The sequence below is a fragment of the Electrophorus electricus genome, chromosome 3 (genome assembly GCF_041902795.1).
Source record: "Electrophorus electricus isolate QZ-2024a chromosome 3, ASM4190279v1, whole genome shotgun sequence".
In the NCBI taxonomy this organism is placed as follows: Eukaryota; Metazoa; Chordata; class Actinopteri; order Gymnotiformes; family Gymnotidae; genus Electrophorus; species Electrophorus electricus.
The window spans coordinates 8687501-8710000 of record NC_137499.1 but is presented as its reverse complement, the minus strand read 5'-3'; the positions used below and the strand labels follow the sequence as shown (position 1 = coordinate 8710000).

At 46.5% G+C, this 22500-nt stretch overlaps 2 protein-coding genes across 5 annotated transcripts in view; one reads left to right on the top strand and one right to left on the bottom strand.

Annotated features, from left to right (window-relative positions):
* apbb2a (amyloid beta (A4) precursor protein-binding, family B, member 2a) overlaps positions 1 to 17340 on the top strand; it is a 41600-nt gene extending 24260 nt beyond the window's left edge. For 2 of the 3 annotated variants that reach the window (XM_027028964.3, XM_081710144.1), the window contains 6 exons: positions 3550 to 3664; positions 9756 to 9831; positions 12320 to 12403; positions 12574 to 12689; positions 14738 to 14920; positions 15259 to 17340. In XM_027028964.3, the coding sequence (XP_026884765.2) occupies positions 3550 to 3664; positions 9756 to 9831; positions 12320 to 12403; positions 12574 to 12689; positions 14738 to 14920; positions 15259 to 15432 (748 nt within the window). In that variant the 3' untranslated portion in view covers positions 15433 to 17340. The remainder of the gene's footprint in view (positions 1 to 3549; positions 3665 to 9755; positions 9832 to 12319; positions 12404 to 12573; positions 12690 to 14737; positions 14921 to 15258) is intronic. The other variant, XM_081710143.1, reaches the window with a different exon arrangement.
* Positions 17341 to 17578: 238 nt separating this feature from the next.
* The window catches only part of LOC113589360 (putative methyltransferase NSUN7), a 24140-nt gene continuing 19218 nt past the window's right edge, over positions 17579 to 22500 (bottom strand). For both annotated transcript variants that reach the window (XM_081710145.1, XM_035529765.2), the window contains 3 exons: positions 22355 to 22481; positions 18234 to 18516; positions 17579 to 17985 (listed from right to left, as the gene is read on the bottom strand). In XM_081710145.1, coding sequence (XP_081566271.1) covers positions 17579 to 17985; positions 18234 to 18516; positions 22355 to 22481 — 817 coding nt within the window. The remainder of the gene's footprint in view (positions 17986 to 18233; positions 18517 to 22354; positions 22482 to 22500) is intronic.

Below are 22500 nucleotides of genomic sequence, written 5' to 3'. Positions count from 1 at the left end.
TAAATAGAGCTAGAGACTGCAACAATAAAGCCAAGGTCTTTATACACACACAAACACACACACACACACACACACACACACATACAGACATCCAACCTCTGGTCAGGGCCACAAACAACATAAAAGCAGTTTCCTCCACATTATTTCCTTTGGTAAAATACACACACATTCCCGTGCACACTATGATGATACTGTCTGTCACTGTCTGTGCTCCGTCTAAATGGACTGAAGCTCCCAGCATGCATTACTCCCTGAGATGCCATTGAAATGCAGCTGTCAGTATATCAGTCACCATGCTCTATGTCATGCTCGGCAAACAGGCCAATCACACTGCTGTGTGTCTGTGAACAGGCCAATCACACTGCTATGTGTCTGTGAACAGGCCAATCACACTGCTGTGTGTCTGTGAACAGGCCAATCACACTGCTGTGTGTCTGTAAACAGGCCAGTCACTGCTGTGTGTCTGTAAACAGGCCAATCACTGCCTTCCTGTTTCCCTAGTGGGTAGTTCAGTCTTGACACAGTGTCAATACACAGATTTCTCCCTTACTCCCGTTTACCCTATGTAGTCCTCCTCAGGGGGAGGGACATCGCAGGACCTATTTGAGGAGGAGCATTAGTACATTTTCTGTGGAGATTGACGTGTCACTGTCCCCTCGATTTGAACACTCCGGTCAACTATGCTGTCTTCTGAAATGGCAGCCTTTAGGTATGCATATGTAACACACACATATAACATGTAACACACATATAACACACACATGTAACACACACATTACATACACATATATATACACATGTAACACACACATAGCACACACATGTATATACACGTAACACACATATATATATACACGTAACACGTAACACACACATATATACATGTGAAACACACATGTATGCACATGTAACACACATGTATGCGTATATAACACACACATGTATACACATGAAACACACATATAACGCACATGTATGCACATATAACACACATGCAACACATACATGTATACACATCCTGCTCCACACACTTCAAAATACCTCAGGTTTTTACCATCATACTTACCTACAGTCAATCTCACTACAACCTCTAATCCATCATACCATACTCATAACCTACACCTATACCTGCCCTAGTCTTAATCCATCATACCACTCTCAAAACCTACACCTATACCTGCCCTAATCTTAATCCATCATACTACTCTCATAACCTACACCTATACCTGCCCTAATCTTAATCCATCATACTACTCTCATAACCTACACCTATATCTGCCCTAATCTTAATCCATCATACCATCTCATAACCTTCACCTATACCTGCCCTAGTCTTAATCCATCATACCACTCTCATAACCTACACCTATACCTGCCCTAGTCTTAATCCATCATACCACTCTCATAACCTACACCTATACCTGCCCTAATCTTCATCCATCATACCACTCTCATAACCTACGCCTATACCTGCCCTAATCTTAATCAATCATACCACTCTCATAACCTACACCTATACCTGCCCTAATCTTAATCCATCATACTACTCTCATAACCTACACCTATATCTGCCCTAATCTTAATCCATCATACCATCTCATAACCTTCACCTATACCTGCCCTAGTCTTAATCCATCATACCACTCTCATAACCTACACCTATACCTGCCCTAGTCTTAATCCATCATACCACTCTCATAACCTACACCTATACCTGCCCTAATCTTCATCCATCATACCACTCTCATAACCTACGCCTATACCTGCCCTAGTCTTAATCCATCATACCACTCTCATAACCTACACCTATACCTGCCCTAGTCTTAATCCATCATACCACTCTCATAACCTACACCTATACCTGCCCTAATCTTAATCCATCATACCACTCTCAAAACCTACACCTATACCTGCCCTAATCTTAATCCATCATACTACTCTCATAACCTACACCTATACCTGCCCTAATCTTAATCCATCATACTACTCTCATAACCTACACCTATACCTGCCCTAGTCTTAATCCATCATACCACTCTCATAACCTACACCTATACCTGCCCTAATCTTAATCCATCATACCACTCTCATAACCTACACCTATACCTGCCCTAATCTTCATCCATCATACCACTCTCATAACCTACGCCTATACCTGCCCTAATCTTAATCCATCATACCACTCTCATAACCTACACCTATACCTGCCCTAATCTTAATCCATCATACCACTCTCAAAACCTACACCTATACCTGCCCTAATCTTAATCCATCATACCATCTCATAACCTACACCTATACCTGCCCTAATCTTAATCCATCATACCATCTCATAACCTACACCTATACCTGCCCTAGTCTTAATCCATCATACCACTCTCATAACCTACACCTATACCTGCCCTAATCTTCATCCATCATACCACTCTCATAACCTACGCCTATACCTGCCCTAATCTTAATCCATTATACCATCTCATAACCTACACCTATACCTGCCCTAATCTTAATCCATCATACCATCTCATAACCTACACCTATACCTGCCCTAGTCTTAATCCATCATACCACTCTCATAACCTACACCTATACCTGCCCTAGTCTTAATCCATTATACCATACTCATACAAATGCTGTTTAAAATGATCATATGGCCCTCCATGCCCACCGTACTTCCCAGTAAGAGTTCAGTGGTTGGCTCTACTTCAGAAGATCAGGTTTTAATGGCCAGTGTTTTTGGTGCTTTTTGGCAGGTGTTGCTCTGTGGGACGCCACACCACATACTTCACGCCAGCTCTGCTGGTGTTTTTTAAGGACGAAGCTCTTTGATGTACTTGGCTGTTTTTGTTTTTGTCGCTGCTGTTGTTGTTTGTACTGATGTTTGTTTGTGTGCTCAGAAATGAAGAAGAGGTGTAGAAGCTGAGTTGTCTGTGTGTGCGCTTGAAGTCTCTGTTTATTTGCACAGTAATATGACAATTAAATATCCATAAACATAGTCTGTTCTTTTTCACTTTAGAAATGTTGGGAGTCTCATAGTTGGGCAGGTATCCTAGTCTCAGATCAGTGGCAGAGGTTTCGGAGGGGGGGTAGCCTGGTCTCACATCAGTGGGTTTCAGGGGGAGGTAGCCTGGTCTCAGATTAGTGGCAGAGGTTTCAGGGGGAGGTAGCCTGGTCTCAGGTCAGTGGCAGAGGTTTCATGGGGAGGAAGCCTTATCTCAGATCAATGGTGGATGTTTCAGGGGGAAGTAGCCTGGTCTCAGATCAGTGGCAGAGGTTTCAGGGGGAGGAAGCCTGGTCTCAGGTCAGTGGCAGAGGTTTCATGGGGAGGAAGCCTGGTCTCAGATCAGTGGCAGAGGTTTCATGGGGAGGAAGCCTTATCTCAGATCAATGGTGGATGTTTCAGGGGGAAGTAGCCTGGTCTCAGATCAGTGGCAGAGGTTTCAGGGGGAGGAAGCCTGGTCTCAGGTCAGTGGCAGAGGTTTCATGGGGAGGAAGCCTGGTCTCAGATCAGTGGTGGATGTTTCAGGCTCTCTTTGTCACATGTTGCAGGGACTTTGCCTACGTGGCTGAGGACAAGAACAAGAACACGCGTGTGCTGAAATGTCACGTGTTCCAGTGTGAGAGTGCTGCCGTCGCCAACAACCTGCACCAGATCTGCTCTAAGGTGAGACAGTATCATGGCCACACACACACACACGCACGCACACACGCACGCACACACACACACACGCACACACACACACACACACACACACACACACACACACACACACACACACAAACATTACATTACTTGTTCGCTATCTTACAGTGTTATCACTTCCAGATGGCCCACACATAATATCTTACAAAATTACTTTAAGAAGTTTTTAAAAGCTTTTTAAAATCTAATATATTTTCTAAATGAAGTCTGAAGTAGAGTTTAAGAGATTGTTATGGGTGCAAAGTCAGGTCTAATTAAATGGCAACTGGCGAGTGGGTTCAGAACAACAGGATTATGTTATTATAATGAAATTCCTCATTCTTTGCATTTAGTGTATTCTGTACAGCCTCCTTCTCCCCCAAAAAGATTTACAGAATGTGGGTGGACGGGTATTTGTACAGAACGTGGGCGGACGGGTGTTTGTACAGAACGTGGGCGGACGGGTGTTTGTACAGAACGTGGGCGGACGGGTGTTTGTACAGAACGTGGGCGGACGGGTGTTTGTACAGAACGTGGGTGGACGGGTGTTTGTACAGAACGTGGGCCGACGGGTGTTTGTACAGAACGTGGGCGGACGGGTGTTTGTACAGAACGTGGGTGGACGGGTGTTTGTACAGAACGTGGGTGGACGGGTGTTTGTACAGAACGTGGGCGGACGGGTGTTTGTACAGAACGTGGGCCGACGGGTGTTTGTACAGAACGTGGGCCGACGGGTGTTTGTACAGAACGTGGGCGGACGGGTGTTTGTACAGTATGTGGGCCGACGGGTGTTTGTACAGAACGTGGGTGGACGGGTGTTTGTACAGAACGTGGGCCGACGGGTGTTTGTACAGAACATGGGTGGACGGGTGTTTGTACAGAATGTGGGCGGACGGGTGTTTGTACAGGGTGCAGAGACCCTGAGGGTGTGTGAGTGGGTCACATGACTGAGATTCACCACACATTTTCACCATAATCGTCCAAACTTAACATCCAAATGAGGAGAGAGTCAGAATTTGTTTTGAACTTGTTTAGGGACATAGTGGAAATCATATATACTTATTGCAATGTCAACTTGGAAAAATTGTAGACAAACAACATTAGATTATTCTTTACATTTATGCTGTGTATACCATCTCAGAATAATTTGAAAGATATGAGATTATATGGTGGGATTTGGTATAGAAGTGAATTGTCTTGTGACAAAAGATTTGTGTGTTACGACTTGCATAGCATTATCATGGACAATATTCATAAGAACTCATTTATTTTTGTTTATTCCTTTTTTATACAAATGGAATCCAATATGGCTCAAAGGCTTCCATTTGATTTTTGATTGAGGTTCTTAATTTTTCCAGCAATATATATTCCAATAAAATATGTAACCAATGTACAATGCTTATTGTTTTACAGTGATGACTAATGCAATGAACAGGGATCGTATGTGTTATGGTGTGCGGTTAACTGAGGACAGGTCACCAGTATACAGAGGTTGTATGTGTCGTGGTGCGAGGTTATCTGAAGGGAGGTGTGGCTAGTCATGAAGAGAGGTGTGGCTAGCCCTGTGGGGAGGCATGGCTAGCCCTGTGGGGAGGCATGGTTAGTCCTGAGTGGAGGCGTGGCTAGCCCTGAGGGGAGGCGTGGTTAGTTGTGTGGATTGGACTTGTGTGTCATGTCATTTGCTACCCTTAGTTAGGGGAATGCCGCCAGTGCTCCTTTGTTAAGACACACCACAGTAATTAAACACACATCAGTGTTATGTTGGCAGCTGGCCACAGAACTACAGAATAAGCCAGTCGTCCGTGTGAATGAACATTTTACAACCTTCCCACACACCCACACATACAACACACCAACCTAAATACATGTGTTTTGTGTGTGTTGCACACAGGATTTACAGTCAACAAGTAAACAAAACTGTTTCATTTATTGATAAAAAGTAAGTGTAATTTGTAAAATGACTTTAGGTCCCCTGAAGTGAAGGAACTATGTACCCTATATTGCCAAATGTATTCGCTCATCTGCCTGCGCATGTGAATTTGAGTGACATTCCAGTCTTAATCCATAGGGTTTAATATGTCAGCCCACCCTTTGCGGCTATAACAGCTTCAACTCTTCTGGGAAGACTTTCCACAAGGTTTAGGAGTGTGTTTAAGGGAATTTTTGACCATTCTTCCAGAAACCCATTTGTGAGGTCCGACACTGATGTTGGTCGAGAAGGCCTGGCCTCGCAGTCTCCGCTCTAATTCATCCCAAAGGTGTTCTATCAGATTAAGGTCAGGACTCTCTGTAGGCCAGTCAGGTTCTTCCTCAACAAACTCACTCATCCATGTCTTTATGGACCTTGCTTTGTGCACTGGTGCGCAGTCAAGTTAGAACTGGAAGGGGCCATCCCCAAACTGGTCCCACAAAGTTGCGAGCATGAAATTGTCCAAAATCTCTTGGTATGCTGAAGCATTAACAGTTCCTTTAACTGGAACTAAGGGGCCCAACTCCTGAAAAACAACCCCACACCATATTCCCCCTCCACCAAACTTTACACTTGGCACAATGCAGAGTACCGTTCTCCTGGCAACTGCCATCAGATTGCCAGAAGGAGAAGCGTAATCGTCAGTCCAGAGAACACGTCTCCATTGCTCTAGAGTCCAGTGGTGGCATGCTTTACACCACTGCAGCTGATGCTTTGCATTGCACTTGGCGATGTAAGGGTTGGATGCAGCTGCTCGGCCATGGAAACCCATTCCATGAAGCTCCCTATGCACTGTTCTTGAGCTAATCTGAAGGCCAAATGAAGTTTGGAGGTCTGTAGCAATTGACTCTGCAGAAAGTTGGCAACCTCTGCACATTATGCGCCTCAGCATCTGCTGACCCCGCTCTGTCATTTCATGTGGCCTACCACTTCGTAGCTCAGTTGCTGTCGTTCCCAATCGCTTCTACTTTGTTATAATACCACTGACAGTTGACTGTGGAATATTTAGTAGCGAGGAAATTTCACGACTGGAGTTGTTACACGGGTGACCTCCTATCATGGTACCATGCAGAATTCACTGAGCTAGCTAGATAGTGACCCATTCTTTCACATATGTTTGTAGAAGCAGTCTGAATACCTGGGTGCTTGGTTTTATACATCTGTGACCTTGAAAGTGATTGGAACACCTCAATTTAATGATTTGGATGGGTGAGTGAATACTTTTGGCAGTATAGTGTATAAAATGGTATGTGATACCTAGAGTTATATACTCCGTATAGCTGTAAACAACCCCAACTTCCTGCACATTCTCCTCATAAGAAATGTTTTACTTCAAATCCATTGGACTTAAGTGCAGAGGCAAACCAAAAGTTGTCACTGCCCAATTACTGACAGCTTGCACCAGTAACCAGGGTTTACCCAGTGACCAGGGACCAGTAACCAGGGTTTACCCAGTGACCAGGGACCAGTGACCAGAGTTTACCCAGTGACCAGGGACCAGTGACCAGGGTTTACCCAGTGACCAGGGACCAGTGACCAGAGTTTACCCAGTGACCAGGGACCAGTGACCAGAGTTTACCCAGTGATCAGGGACCAGTAACCAGGGTTTACCCAGTGACCAGGGACCAGTGACCAGGGTTTACCCAGTGACCAGGGACCAGTGACCAGGGTTTACCCAGTGACCAGGGACCAGTGACCAGAGTTTACCCAGTGACCAGGGACCAGTGACCAGGGTTTACCCAGTGACCAGGGACCAGTGACCAGGGTTTACCCAGTGACCAGGGACCAGTAACCAGGGTTTACCCAGTGACCAGGGACCAGTAACCAGGGTTTACCCAGTGACCAGGGACCAGTGACCAGAGTTTACCCAGTGACCAGGGACCAGTGACCAGGGTTTACCCAGTGGCCAGGGACCAGTAACCAGGGTTTACCCAGTGACCAGGGACCAGTGACCAGAGTTTACCCAGTGACCAGGGACCAGTGACCAGAGTTTACCCAGTGGCCAGGGACCAGTAACCAGGGTTTACCCAGTGACCAGGGTTTACCTAGTAACAAGGGTTTTCCCACGTGGCATAGTGCATCACTGTGGCACCATGTGTAGCACAGAATGCGTTTCCCAAATCTGAATTGCTCTTATGCCACAAGACTGAAGGAGACAACAAATCTCATATCAGGGTGTACCCAGCAATCAGCAAATCACAGATGAGATCTAAAATTTAAATATGTATAAGGTATCTGCACAGACATATCAGAATATTGTGACCACCTACCTATTAGTGGGAATAACCACCCTTGGTTCAGATGAGGCATCATGGCCTTGACTTTATTAGGTGATGGTAGGTATTGTGTCAGATTGTGTGGTTATGGGTCAGCATGGTGAACCTGGTGACCCAAGTGTTCCCAGATGTGCTCCACTGGATTGAGATCGGGTGAGTTATCAGGCCCGGGAAGGACGTCAAAGTCACTGTCGGGCTCCTGAAACCACTCATGCACCTCCATTGCGCAGTGAGGTGGGGTCTTATCCTATTGAAAGGAATTCCTTCAGAATACCAACATGTACAAGTGCACATGATCTGCTAGGATTGCCAAGTACCTGTTGCCATTAGAGACTCATGCAGTGGTATTAGTGGTCCAAGGTCATGCCAGGATAACATCACCCAGTGTGTTTGGTCCACATTCCTCCAGACATGTACACTGCCACCACCATCCTGTGTTTGGACCACAGTTGTCTCCTGGTGATGGTTCTCACACGTTTGGCAGTGTGTACGCCATCGACCGTCCACTTTATGTATGAACCTGGATTCGTCTTTTTCCGATCCTCCAGTGCCTAGTCAAGGTACTTACGTGCAAATTGGATGCGATGTTAATGATGAACACCGATTAACACTGGTGCTATAACTATATGCCTCCTTCTCAGTCCCAGATGTAACAGTGTTCGCTCAGTGGTGATCCCTGATGTTTTCTTTATTGGTCCTGTGTTCTGAGATTAACTGGTCCATTATGGCACGTCGATTGCTCAGTAACACTGGCCGAAGTCGTCGTCCACCGCAGGGCACCACTGTTTCACTGTTGGGAGACAATCAATGTGCGAGAAGTCCATCTCGGTACATTCTGACCACAGCGCCTCTAGAACATACCATGAATTTAGCGATTTCTGAGATGCTACCAGCCTTCTGAGATGCTACCAGCCTTCTGAGATGCTACCATCCTTCTGAGATGCTACCAGCCCTCTGAGATGCTACCAGCCTTCTGAGATGCTACCAGCCTTCTGCCGGAGCCCCTTTATCATGCCCTTGTTTTCTTTTTTCATAGATTCTTTTTTGGTGCAGAGTAAAATAAATCTGATGCAAATCTTTCATCTGATTTCTAAATGTAAATATGTAAAAATGTTCTTGAACTGGGCAAAATTCTCATGCAGCAGCACAACAGATTATGAAATAAATGACAAACAGGACATCAGAAATATTACTCATTTTGAATTCTCTGTGTGTGTGTCTGCTTATAAATATCTTAGAAAGTGGAAAAGCAGCTTATGCTAGTTTCATCAACAGACTGAAGAGTGTGCTGAAGTGTGAAAAAACTTGAGGTAGCTTTTTCAAGCTGCTTTCTAGAAGTATAGCCTCTAACAACATATGCAGGTAACACAAACACAGCAACTATAATATTTGTGTGTCTGCATGCGTGCACATAGGCATCTAAATGCATAACTAAATTGCAGCCATCATTGCATTGATCAGCACAAATAGCAATTACCATGAATTTCTATCATCACTGTCAATCAAAGCGACTGTAATAGCACTAGAAGATCACGGGTCACAGATCAGCCATGATTATTGACCGGCCTCTGGAGCTATACTGCACTGAATTTCATGGACTTTCACAGGCCAGGTACTTGGACACCTGGTCACGCAGATTCCTACCAACCTGTGCACTGCACGTGCGCACTTCACGTGACCTGCGGCTCCTGCTTGCATTGGCGATAACATAAGGGAACACAAGACAAATGTCCTCTGACCCTATTTATTTATTTTTATTAATTTCTGGGTGAGGGGGCTCAGAAGGCAGTGATAATTGAACAACTCTTGTTATTTTCCTCTCCTTCAGATTATGGCTGAACGGAAGGGTGGCAAAGCAGCCGTGGGCGGAGCCTGTCTTCCCAGCTCCGACGTTCCATTACAAGGTACCAGTTCTGGATGAAACGACGCTAGCAGGGGCCTGCCAGTGGAATATTCCCACCTGTGTTTTTTAATATGCTTCTTTTTACAAACACAGTGATGCCTGTAATTTAAGAGAGCCACATGATCCCAGAAGTGCACACACACACACACACACACACACACACACACTCACACACACACTCACACACACACTCACCAAAATCAAGATATCCACATCTCTTATATGCACCTTGTCTAGTGGGGCCAACAGAAATGTATATCACATATATTTATATAGTGGGTTATACAGGCAATAAAACAGAGCACAGGTATATTACTGTGCTGTGGGTTATAGACACCCTAACACAGAGCACAGGTTCATTACTGTGCCGTGGGTTATAGACACCCTAACACAGAGCACAGGTTCATTACTGTGTGGTGGGTTATACAGCCCCTAACACAGAGCACAGTTTCATCACTGTGCCGTAGGATATAATGTACCTTTTTCTTCTAATGAAAGAGTCCAGTATATCCCACAGCTGAGATCAGCAACTGCAAGATGTAGAGTTAGGAGTCCCAACATATTTAGGGTGAGGGGTTCTGATCGATTTAGGGTTAGGGTGAGGGGTTCTGATCGATTTAGGGTTAGGGTGAGGGGTTCTGATAGATTTAGGGTTAGGGTGAGGAGTTCTGATAGATTTTAGAATTAGGGTAAGGGGTCCCAGTAGATGTAGGGGTAGGGTTAGGGCTTTGGATGTAAGAATTCATTAGTGGTCAGATAAATGATAACATTCCATATTTGTTTAATTCACATTTCATTCCGTATTTGTTTAATTCACATTTCATTCCATATTTGTTTAATCTATGTTTTCCATGTTTTGCTCTTCTGATTGAGGAGATGTAAAGAACAAATAAGTGTGAGAAGTAACATGGCACAGCACTCTGCTAATTGTTTTTTAACCACTAACTTGTTAACATAAGTGAAGCTTAAATAGCCACGTGTGACCAAGGGAAGACCAAAGCAATGGATGTGAAAATGTCTGTCTGTCTCTTTCCCTCCCTCCTTCTCTCTCTCCCTCTCGCTTCCTCCATCTCTCTCTTCCACATATTCTGTCGCTGTTGTGCAGCATTTGCCAGTTTTCTTCGTTTTCCAGCATACATTATTTCTTTCTACAGTTATCCATTTTAAAGATTTGTGTCATTTGTGCAGGTGCATGAACAGTTTCTCTGTGCAGTGTCATGGAGAGCCCAACTCCTTCAATGCTGTTATACACCACAGCTAAACTACACACCACAGCTCAACTACACAACACACCTAAACTATGTGCCATACTTAAACTACACACCACAGCTAAACTACCACAGCTAAATTACACACTACAGCTAAACTAAATATCACAGCTAAACTATACACCACAGCTGAACTACCACAGCTAAACTAAATAGCACAGCTAAACTACACACCACAGCTAAATCACACACCTCAGATAAACTAAATCCCACAGCAAAATTACACACCTCAGCTAAACTACACACCACAGCTAAACTAAATACTACAGCTATATGCTACAGCTAAACTACATACATCATATAAACTAAATAACAAGCTAAACTACACACCACAGCTAAACTACACACCACAGTTAATCTACTGCAGCTAAACTAAATACCACATCAAAACTAAATAACACAGCTAAACTACACACCACAGCTAAACTAAATAACACAGCTAAACTACACACTGCAGCTAAACTACCACAGCTAAACTAAATACCACAGCTAAACTACACACCATAGTCCCAGCCAACCGCTGGGCTACTGGGCTGATATCTACTATAACTGCCATTATCTTTACCACAATCATGGCATTAAATATAATTGTGGCATGTTTTATGCATACATTAGTGACATACCTGTGTTAGCGTTACTGAGCGTTAGCTCTTCACTCTGTCACTGTAGATTGTAAGAATGTTATTAAAGATGGCTATAATAACTATGGTTAAGCCTAACCCAACATTAACTAGATAACAAAATTTATGTTTTGGCAGGTTTATGGGACAGTACATTCTTTCTCTGAAAATGTAGACCAGATTCAGAGAACTCTACTGTTTTTTTTAGATGTGTCTCTTATTTTATTTTTATTCTCTTGAATCTAAACCTAGTCTAGATTCATACTGTATGGCCATTATCTCCCTTTAGAGGATATGCCTGCAAATTTAAATATAAACAATCACCCATAGCAGCAACAACCCCCCCACCCACACACACACACACACACTCACACCCACACACACACACACACACACACACCCACACATACATACACATGCAGACAGAATCAGCCCTATAGGGAGTTAGTTTTTCACCTTTCCTTGGTCCTTGGTATCACATTCAGCTCCTGGTCCATCAGACTCTAAAACCTTTTCTGTCTTCTTTAGTGTAACAGAGAAAGTGGAGCTCTTTTCTCATAATTTGTGTGTGTTGTGTATGATGTGTGTGTGTGTCTCTCAGCAGACTTTCCCACACCAAAGACTGAACTAGAACAGAGCTTCCATGTCCTCTACCTGGGAATGACTTCTGTGTCTCGACCCATAGGTAATGGCTGCATACACGCATGCGCGCACACACACACACACACACACACACACACACACACACACACACACACACACACACACACACACACACACACACACACACACAGAGTCCCCTCTCCAAAGATTCTCCAACTCCCTCCTGCATGCCCTGATGTTTCTCTGTCTCAGGGATGGACATTATAAATGGAGCAATCGACAGTCTGCTCTCATCCACTGGGAAGGAAGATTGGACCGCCGTTCTGCTGAGCATTGAGGACGCAACCATCAGTGTTATCAAGGAGAAGGTCAGACACCTCCACCATCAGTGTTAGTAAGGAGAAGGTCAGACAGCTCCACCATCAGTGTTAGTAAGGAGAAGGTCAGATATCTCCACCATCAGTGTTAGTAAGGAGAAGGTCAGACAGCTCCACCATCAGTGTTAGTAAGCAGAAGGTCAGACAGCTCCACCATCAGTGTTAGTAAGGAGAAGGTCAGACAGCTCCACCATCAGTGTTAGTAAGGAGAAGGTCAGACAGCTCCACCATCAGTGTTAGTAAGGAGAAGGTCAGACAGCTCCACCATCAGTGTTAGTAAGGAGAAGGTCAGACAGCTCCACCATCAGTGTTAGTAAGGAGAAGGTCAGACAGCTCCACCATCAGTGTTAGTAAGGAGAAGGTCAGACAGCTCCACCATCAGTGTTAGTAAGGAGAAGGTCAGACAGCTCCACCATCAGTGTTAGTAAGGAGAAGGTCAGACAGCTCCACCATCAGTGTTAGTAAGGAGAAGGTCAGACAGCTCCACCATCAGTGTTAGTAAGGAGAAGGTCAGACAGCTCCACCATCAGTGTTAGTAAGGAGAAGGTCAGACAGCTCCACCATCAGTGTTAGTAAGGAGAAGGTCAGACAGCTCCACCATCAGTGTTAGTAAGGAGAAGTTCAGACAGCTCCACCATCAGTGTTAGTAAGGAGAAGGTCAGACAGCTCCACCATCAGTGTTAGTAAGGAGAAGGTCAGACAGCTCCACCATCAGTGTTAGTAAGGAGAAGGTCAGACAGCTCCACCATCAGTGTTAGTAAGGAGAAGGTCAGACATCTCCACCATCAGTGTTAGTAAGGAGAAGGTCAGACAGCTCCACCATCAGTGTTAGTAAGCAGAAGGTCAGACATCTCCACCATCAGTGTTAGTAAGGAGAAGGTCAGACAGCTCCACCATCAGTGTTAGTAAGGAGAAGGTCAGACAGCTCCACCATCAGTGTTAGTAAGGAGAAGGTCAGACAGCTCCACCATCAGTGTTAGTAAGGAGAAGGTCAGACAGCTCCACCATCAGTGTTAGTAAGGAGAAGGTCAGACAGCTCCACCATCAGTGTTAGTAAGGAGAAGGTCAGACAGCTCCACCATCAGTGTTAGTAAGGAGAAGGTCAGACAGCTCCACCATCAGTGTTAGTAAGGAGAAGGTCAGACAGCTCCACCATCAGTGTTAGTAAGGAGAAGGTCAGACAGCTCCACCATCAGTGTTAGTAAGGAGAAGGTCAGACAGCTCCACCATCAGTGTTAGTAAGGAGAAGGTCAGACAGCTCCACCATCAGTGTTAGTAAGGAGAAGGTCAGACAGCTCCACCATCAGTGTTAGTAAGGAGAAGGTCAGACAGCTCCACCATCAGTGTTAGTAAGGAGAAGGTCAGACAGCTCCACCATCAGTGTTAGTAAGGAGAAGGTCAGACAGCTCCACCATCAGTGTTATCTCTTTTCCAGTGTCTTCTTACTCTTTGTGTCTGTCTACCTGTCTGTCTACCCATTTACCTTCTTGTTGTCTTCTTGCCCTCTCCCACTTTTTCTTGTCCTTCACGCCAGTAGTAATCTCCACTACATCCTACTCCAGACTCGTGTTCCTGGGTGGGAAGGGCTGAGAGGCCCTCAGGCTAACTCTGCCTCTCAAAGCCGAGGGCTTAACGCCTGGCTGAGGGTGGAGGGCTGAAAGCATCTCCCGTTAAGAGCCCACGGTGGCACAGGGCAGCGCTTTCACACGCTCTCACGACTGAAGCACCAGGGAGAGAATATCAATGAAAATGATTTCGGGTGGGGGGGAACCCAGAAACCCAGAAACGGAGCACAGGTGGAGAAATGGAGCACTTCCAAATTAGTACGAGAGAAGACTCCAGAGTCAGATCCAGACATTCAAACTCCCTCGTTTGACGCTGTCTTTGAAGCTCCATGTGCAGACACCCCCACTGAGCCCTGTTTTTAGTAGTTCTGAAGGTGCATGTCTGAGTAGTTGGGGAGGAACTCCAGAGCGAATGTGGTTGGTTTAGTGTGGTCAGTAAGGATGCGTCTTGTGCTGGTGTGATCTGTGAAACAGGAAGGGGAGGAGGAGGTCCTGGTGGATTGCCGCGTGCGTTTCCTGTCATTCATGGGCGTGGGCCGTGACGTGCACACGTTTGCCTTCATCATGGACACGGGCAACCAGCACTTCCAGTGTCACGTGTTCTGGTGTGAGCCCAACGCAGGGAGTGTGTCAGAGGCTGTGCAGTCTGCCTGCATGGTGAGTTGGTCTCTCTCTCTCACACACACACACACACACACACACACACACACACACACACACACACACACACACACACACACACACACACACTGCACAAGGTCATCTTCTCTGATGTTGCTGAGTCCAGTTTCATCATTCAGCCAGTCTCCAGATTTGTGTTGCTAAAGGGAGGTTTCGTACAAACCCTGACTCAAGTCTTTCTCCGCCAGTCCTGTCAGGACAGCAGTCAGGACGGCAGGACTGAGCGGCGCACCACGCCATGGCAGTGCAGTGTTTCTACGTTCACTCACAGCTCTTCTGCTCTTCTCCTCTCTTTCTCTTTCTCTGATCCTCAGCTCCGCTACCAGAAATGTCTCGTCGCTCGCTCTCCCTCTCAGAAGGCAGGCTCCTCGTCTCCGCCCCCCTCGGACTCAGTGACTCGCCGTGTCACCACCAGTGTTAAGCGCGGTGTCCAATCAATTATAGATACTCTCAAAAAGAAGCCCGCCCCCGAGCTCCCCCACCAATGACAGGGCAACACTTCCCTGATTGACAGCACGGCTAAGCCAACCACCAGGAGATCATGTAAATAGTTACAAGTGCTTCTGTGCAGCCAAGAAGAAGAAGCCACCACAGAAAAATCAACGGGGATGGAAGATCAGCCCACTGGATGCTGCTCCACCTTTAAACTTTGACCTCTGCTGTTTCAGCATGCCCCCTGAAGCATGCTTTGGCCCACACATCCCCCCCACCCATCCCCCAAACCTACCCCCCCCCCACACACACACACACACGCTTGCTTACACTCGCATGTCCCACCCGTTTGAAGTGTTTCTCTTTCCATAATCTGTGTTCCATGCTGTTGTTGCCATGCCAACACTGATGTAGCTTCGCTCCTGAGGGCACACCCTTGATCTCCTAAGTGTACCCATGTGACCGGAGACTGATCACCTCAGTGTACCCATGTGACTGCGGGTTCCCAGTGCCTCCAGAATCACAGCCTCATCAGGCCAGCAGCCATTGCGTTGGTGACAGGCGAGTTCAGAGAGGTTCCCCAGTCTACAGCCTAAAGCTTCTGTCTCACACTACTAGCATGAGCCTGATCATCACAGACTTGGGTTTCATGCCAACATATTTGAGAACAAAACTACTGACCGTGCTGGAAGTCACTGCAAGTAAATATGCTCCTCAGTTTCTATTTTTGACATTAAAATAAATGATAAAACCATTTGCATTGCAAGCAAGTACAAATAATGATTTTGCTCTCATGTAACTTGAGTGGAGTAACTTAATGGAAGCAAGGTGTAGTGTTTTCCTGTTTGCAATGTAGTTTTGTCATCGATTAATAAATATTTGATCTAATCACTTCTTAAACTGCAGCGTCAGTAGTTTGCCTCACATATGCTGTTTGCTTGCATAAAGAGAGAACATCAACTCCACAGAACTCAAGCCTGTCAGAACTGTTGTGTTTGTGTCTCAGAAGTCTAAAATGTAGTTCTAGAACTGACGTGTGTGTGACCACATGTTTAGTTCTAGAACAGACATGTGTGTGACCACTTTTGTAGTTCTAGAACAGACGTGTGTGTGACCACGTGTGTAGTTCCAGAACAGACGTGTGTGTGACCATGCAGAAGGCTTGTTTGGTAGTCCAGCATCCATCTCTCAAGTAATGAACAGCACTGTTACAGTCTGCTCCATTAGTGGATGTGAGGTTACTCCCAGCCTGCACGCCAACACAGCCAGGTTCACCCCAGTGACGCCCCGCCCCGCCCCCACACAGCACCAAACGACATTCTTCAAGGACAGATTATGAACAGAGAGCAGGGGCTCAAGAGCCCATAGCCCTGCAAACTGACACACCTCCCGGCCCGGAGCGTCCAGGTAGCAGCTGGACAGTGCAGTGACTAACTGATCTAGGATCAGGTTATTGCCATTCATGCCCAGCATTGTACAGGTTATGCGGATGAGGCAGGCATGAGGGAGCTAAGTGTGCTAACGGCTGATCTGAAGGGGGAGTGGACCAGAGCTGGTGATGTACTTTAATGGGAGAGGAGGCTCCCTCTTCACTCTGCAGTCCTGCTCCATGCGAGTGCGCGTCTGGGCTGCGTTCGAAAGAAAACAAAAACTGACTTCACTTTCATGTAGCTGGTGCTATAGGAAAGGGAAAACATACAAACTGCTGTAATATGGCTTTTCAAAATGACATTATAAACACTCACACAGTCTGTTACAAACTTCAAAGGCTCATAGACAGACGACACACCTTTAGGGGTACAGGGCGGTGCGGAAGGCGGTGTACATGTACGCTTCTCACATTAAAAACAAATGTAGTCCATGTAAACAAAGCGTGATTCATGAGACGTGATGTCTGTCCTCACTCAGTTTTACACTGTACTAATGTCATAATGTCCCTGTGCAAATAAACCCATTTCAAAGTATGCTGCTCTCTCTAAGGTTTAATGAAGCTTTTAGCAATATAATCTTTACACGCTACACAACACAGGTTTTAACTTAGAGAATACATTAGGTTAATATCTGCAGTTTACAGTAATCTGTATAAAAATTAAACTTTCTTTAGCCATTGGGCCTGACTGGACATATACATAAGCAATCTATTTCCAAACACTCTTGGCACTATGCCATGGCAATGTGTGTGTGTGTGTGTGTGTGTGTGCGCTAGAGCCAGGGGTGGGGGTGTCTGACACTGCTGCTGGACCAGGTGTGAGGTAAAGTGTTAGTTGGGGGCAAGCTGCTCTTCCATCGGTGAAAGGACAGTGTGGGGTTTCTCCTGAGTTGAGGGGGGGGTTGGCTCTTACACACGGAGAAGGGAGGAAGACCTGGGAACAGCATAGGAGGAAACATGAGAGCCACAGGACGCAGCACTTCCTGCCTGCTCTTGGGAGGGCAGGGGGGCGGAGCTACTGGGGGCGGAGCTCTGGGGTTAAGGGCAGAGGCTGAATTCACGAGCATTCGAGTCATGTTCTTGCAGGGTGGGCTCGAGGCAAGGGCGGGGCAGGAGGCGGAGCCTGTGCCGGATTTGGCAAGCTTAGATGAGTGCTGATAAGTGGGTTTGACCTTCTTTCCTGGTGGAAAAAGTCAGAGAGAAGCAGAGGGAAAGAAAACACCAGTAAGTCATGTGCAATACTGCAGTCACCCCTGAACACTGGAAAATGTACAGCAACATAGTAGATAAATACTGCAGAAATAAACACTAATGGAAGTCTGACCCATAGTGGGAGGGCCATGTGTTTAGGGCAGGGTCATGTGTTAGTGGGAGGGTTGTGGGCATTATGGGACTGTTGTGAGCATTAATGGGAGGGTCAGGTGTTACCCTGCAGTGAACAGGCCGCGTTCACCATCTCCTGCGTCAGCGCCGGAGCAGACCTGCTCGCTTTCATCTCCTGGCTCAAAAATTCCGCCAGCTGGGATTGGCCACTGAGAGACACACGAGGCCGTGTATCAGAGCCGTGCGCTTGAAAGGATGGTCCTTTGCGTGTCTGCCGACCACGCCCCTGTTTCTTGATTGGCTGACTTGGCTGGATTCCATCCAGCAAGCCGCTGGTGGTGGCACGCGCAACCACTTCCTGTGCAGTCTCTGTCACTTCCGGGTCAGACTGTAGCCAATGAGAGGAAAGAGGACAGGCTTTGGAAAAGATGCAATGAATTTTTTTGTTGTCTGTTTGCTAAAACTCTTAATCAAGGGATTCCTTCAACAGCATGAGATCTTGTCAGGACTCACTGGCTCTGTTACTGCGAACTTCTGTAGCTCCTGATTGGACGCATAAGATTGACTAAGGACAGGTCAGAGTTGAACATGCAGGGGAACATAGGCAACGGGCAACAGCACACTGCTGAGTGATCAGAGCATGGGTGACAGGAGTGTACCTAATCTTCTTAGGTATGTGTGTGTGTTTCCTGCTGGGCCACCTGCTGTCTCAGCAGCAGTCTGCCCACTTATGCTGAATAATTCAAGTCCTCTTGAAGAGAGAGAGAGAGAGAGAGAGAGAGAGAGAGAGAGAGAGAGAGAGAGAGAGAGAGAGAAGGCATGTATCTGGTGCTGGAGGTCTTGAGAGGTTGCCCTGCTGATGCTAACATACAAAGACAGGAGGGCCTGAATTATTCAGTACACCCTCACTTCCTCACCCTACAACCTCAACATCACAGACCTTCTGTTAGTCCTTCAGCTGAACATGGTTAAAATACAAGGTCACCAACTTACCCCCCCCACACACATTTACAGTACTTATACAAACACACACACACACACAAACACACACACACTACTTATGTAAACCATAGACTTTAAAAGCATCAGAGAAAGTTCATTAACCCTGTGACCTCCCCACATCCACAAAGCAAAAGAATGACTAGAATCAGTTGCTCCACCCTGCTCCACCCTGCATGTCTGAAGCAAATGGATTCACCACCAGGTCATTCAAATGGAGATCTGGAACTCTCTTTTAATCCCAGTGCTAACACTTTTAGAACCCGGGAATCCTGAACTCTAGGCAACTGAGAATGCTGGGAATTCTAGAGGCGTATTGATCTGATCACACTGTGTTGAACCAACCCATCCTCCTCTCCATTTGAGCAGTGTAGCAGTTTATTGTCCCCAGGTGCAGAAGAGATGTGCCATAAAACTATTTACTATCCCATATGTCACAGAGAGACAGAGAGAGATGGCGAGAAAGAGAGAGAAGGAGAGGTAGAGAGAGAGATGGACAGAGAGAGAGAGAGGTAGAGAGAGAGCCATGGAGGGGGGGAGGGAGAGGTAGAGAGACAGAGATGGAGAGAGAGAGAGACAGGTCATATTTCCAACACACATCTAATTGCAATTTTATGGGGCCTTTTTAAGTGTGCCACAATAATCTTTATTAATGTTCTTTATAGGAGGATATGTGTGTAACAGTGAGAGAGAGTAAGAGAAAGAGAGAGTGAGAGAGCGCGAGAAAGAGTGAGAGAAAGAGAAAGAGGGAAAGAGCACGAAAGTGAAAATGAGAGAGAGCAAGAGAGGGAGAGAGAGAGAGAGCCAGACTGTTAAGTGCCCTTGATTATGTTTTCACATGTGTCAGTGTAGAATGGATAATGATTGATGTATTCAATATAACAGAAGCATTCATCACACAATCAACTCCGCCACATGGAACCCCCCCCCCCCCACACACACACACACACACACAAATGTTCACATGAGCTAAGTGTGATTAGGAGAAATGTGAAAGGCCTAGTTAAACATTGATCCAGGCGACACAGCAGGACTGATGGATGTCCATGTGAACTGTTGTAGCGATCGAGGTGCAATGCTGGTGACTCCATGACAGGCACGTGACCCACATTATAGACTGCGTGTCAGGCATGTGACCCACAGCATAGACTGCGTGACAGGCACGTGACTCACAGCATAGACTGTGTGAGAGGTGTGTGACCCACAGCACAGACTGTGTGAGAGGCACGTGGCCCACAGCATAGACTGTGTGACAGGCACGTGACCCACGGATGGGGCTTTCAGAAGGAAAGCGCTCACACCTTCTCCCTTTGTTATGGCTCTGCTCATTGACAGTCGCTCACCCAAGAGAGAGATGATTATGGAGCACGTGTGAAAGTTGTGAACACACGTGCAGGTTCTCAATGAGGAGAACCCACATCTTACCCATCTTTCCTACATCTTACCTGTTTCCCATATCTCACGTGTTCCCCACATCTTACCTGCTTCCTCTCTCTCTCTCAGCACACATCTAAGGGTGACGGCTACACGCCCGTCTGGCTGACCAGGTCATTCGTCTTTTCCCATCTTCCTATCTTCCCCTCATTCCTGACACGCATCACGCATTCCTTCAGTCAAAGGCATCATTCTTCTGGGAGACTTCCGAGAGATCTGAACTGTCCTAAAGTTCAGCTCGCATTTAAATGAGGGGAAGTCCCTTATCATCCCCCTGAAATCCCTCTAATCTGCAGACCCGGTGTCCGGTGCCAGCGTCACTCCTGCAGGAATGGGCACAGGCCCAGGTTCTGCTCCTCAGACTTGCTTTCCCAATGTGCCAAACAAACCACCCACACCATGGCTGGTCTAGTGCTGCCAATAAAGGAACCAATCATGTCAGGATTTATCAGTAGCCAAGTAACACTGAGGCAACTTATGTTATCCCCCATCACCTCACTGTGCTCCCTTCGACATGGCCCCTCCCCCACACGCTCCCTTCGACATGGCCCCTCCCCCACACGCTCCCTTCGACACGGCCCCTCCCCCACACGCTCCCTTCGACACGGCCCCTCCCCCGCATGGCCCCTCCCTCTATCTCTCCTTCTCTTTCACTTCAGTTCAGGCAGAAGGAATGAACCTATCAGACAGAAAACTCCACAGTATAAACACAATTATTTGTTAGTGTTAAAACTGTCTTGAAAAACTACTCTCTCGCCGCTCTCTCTGGTGGGCTGGGGAGAGACCCTTTTAGCTGTAGATGAAAGACAGGGATGGAATTCAGTGGGCATGTGAGGAGAGGATTAGAGAAACAGAGAGCGAGAGACGAGTGAGCGTCTACAGGGACCCTCGAGCTGTTAACACTGACTAGCACTCTGAAAAACAAGCACATTCTCTCTTTCTCTCTCACACACACCCACATAAAGCAGTACACAGATCTCTCTGTACCTGCTCCGTCTCTGTCTCGTTCGGTAAAGCGACAGTTCCCTGAACTGGACCGGAGACGGACCATGTTTCCCTCTCCCTGGTCCGACTCCCACTCCGGCTCGGAGAACACTCTGTCCTGGACAGAAACATCCCCCGAAACGGAACACATGTTCGAAACATCGGAGCTTGAAGCCGGAACATGGTGACTGGCTCCAGACTTGGATGACGCTGTTGTCATGTTTGTCCTTTCGCTTTGGAGCTGCGTTTGTATTCTAGAGACGTCGCCAAATGGAAAGGTAGCTATCGTCTTGGAGACCAGTGTGCTGGACCTGGGCTGCATTTGAGGTGGACTCGGACCTGCTGTAATGGATGTGGAAGTTCTTGCTAGGTCCTGGACAGCTAGCCACGCCCAACACCCAACCCCCACAGATGGTACGGAGAGAACTGCCTCCATTTCTACAAGTTTCATGATTGGTTAATGCTGATCGAAAAAACGTTAACATTTGTTAACATTTAACCTACCTTAGAGATCGCTGTCAGGATAGTTCAGCTAAATGAACTCATTTTTTCAATGAATCACCAGATCTGTACTGAGCATATCCCACACCCACACACGCACCCACACAGCTTATTTAATGGTGTGGAGAGTGATGGTTTGGGTTTGAGCTGATTTAACTGTCCAATTTTCAAAACCTTTATGAGGGGGGAGGGGCAGAGTAGGTAATCTTCACAGCAACTAGCCAACCATGATGGTCAGATGGAGAACCTGCCATATGTGTGTGTGATAGTGTGTGTGTGTGTGAGAGAGAGAAAGAGAGTTGGCTCACCTGTCGGGTGAGCACGGCTAAGAAACAGCCATTACTCTGGTCAGATGCCTCAAGCTTAAAGAAGCCAGACTGTCCTCTGTCTTCATCACCACACATAGTATACTGAGGCAGAGATGGTGAGCTGAGCCTGACACACACACACACAC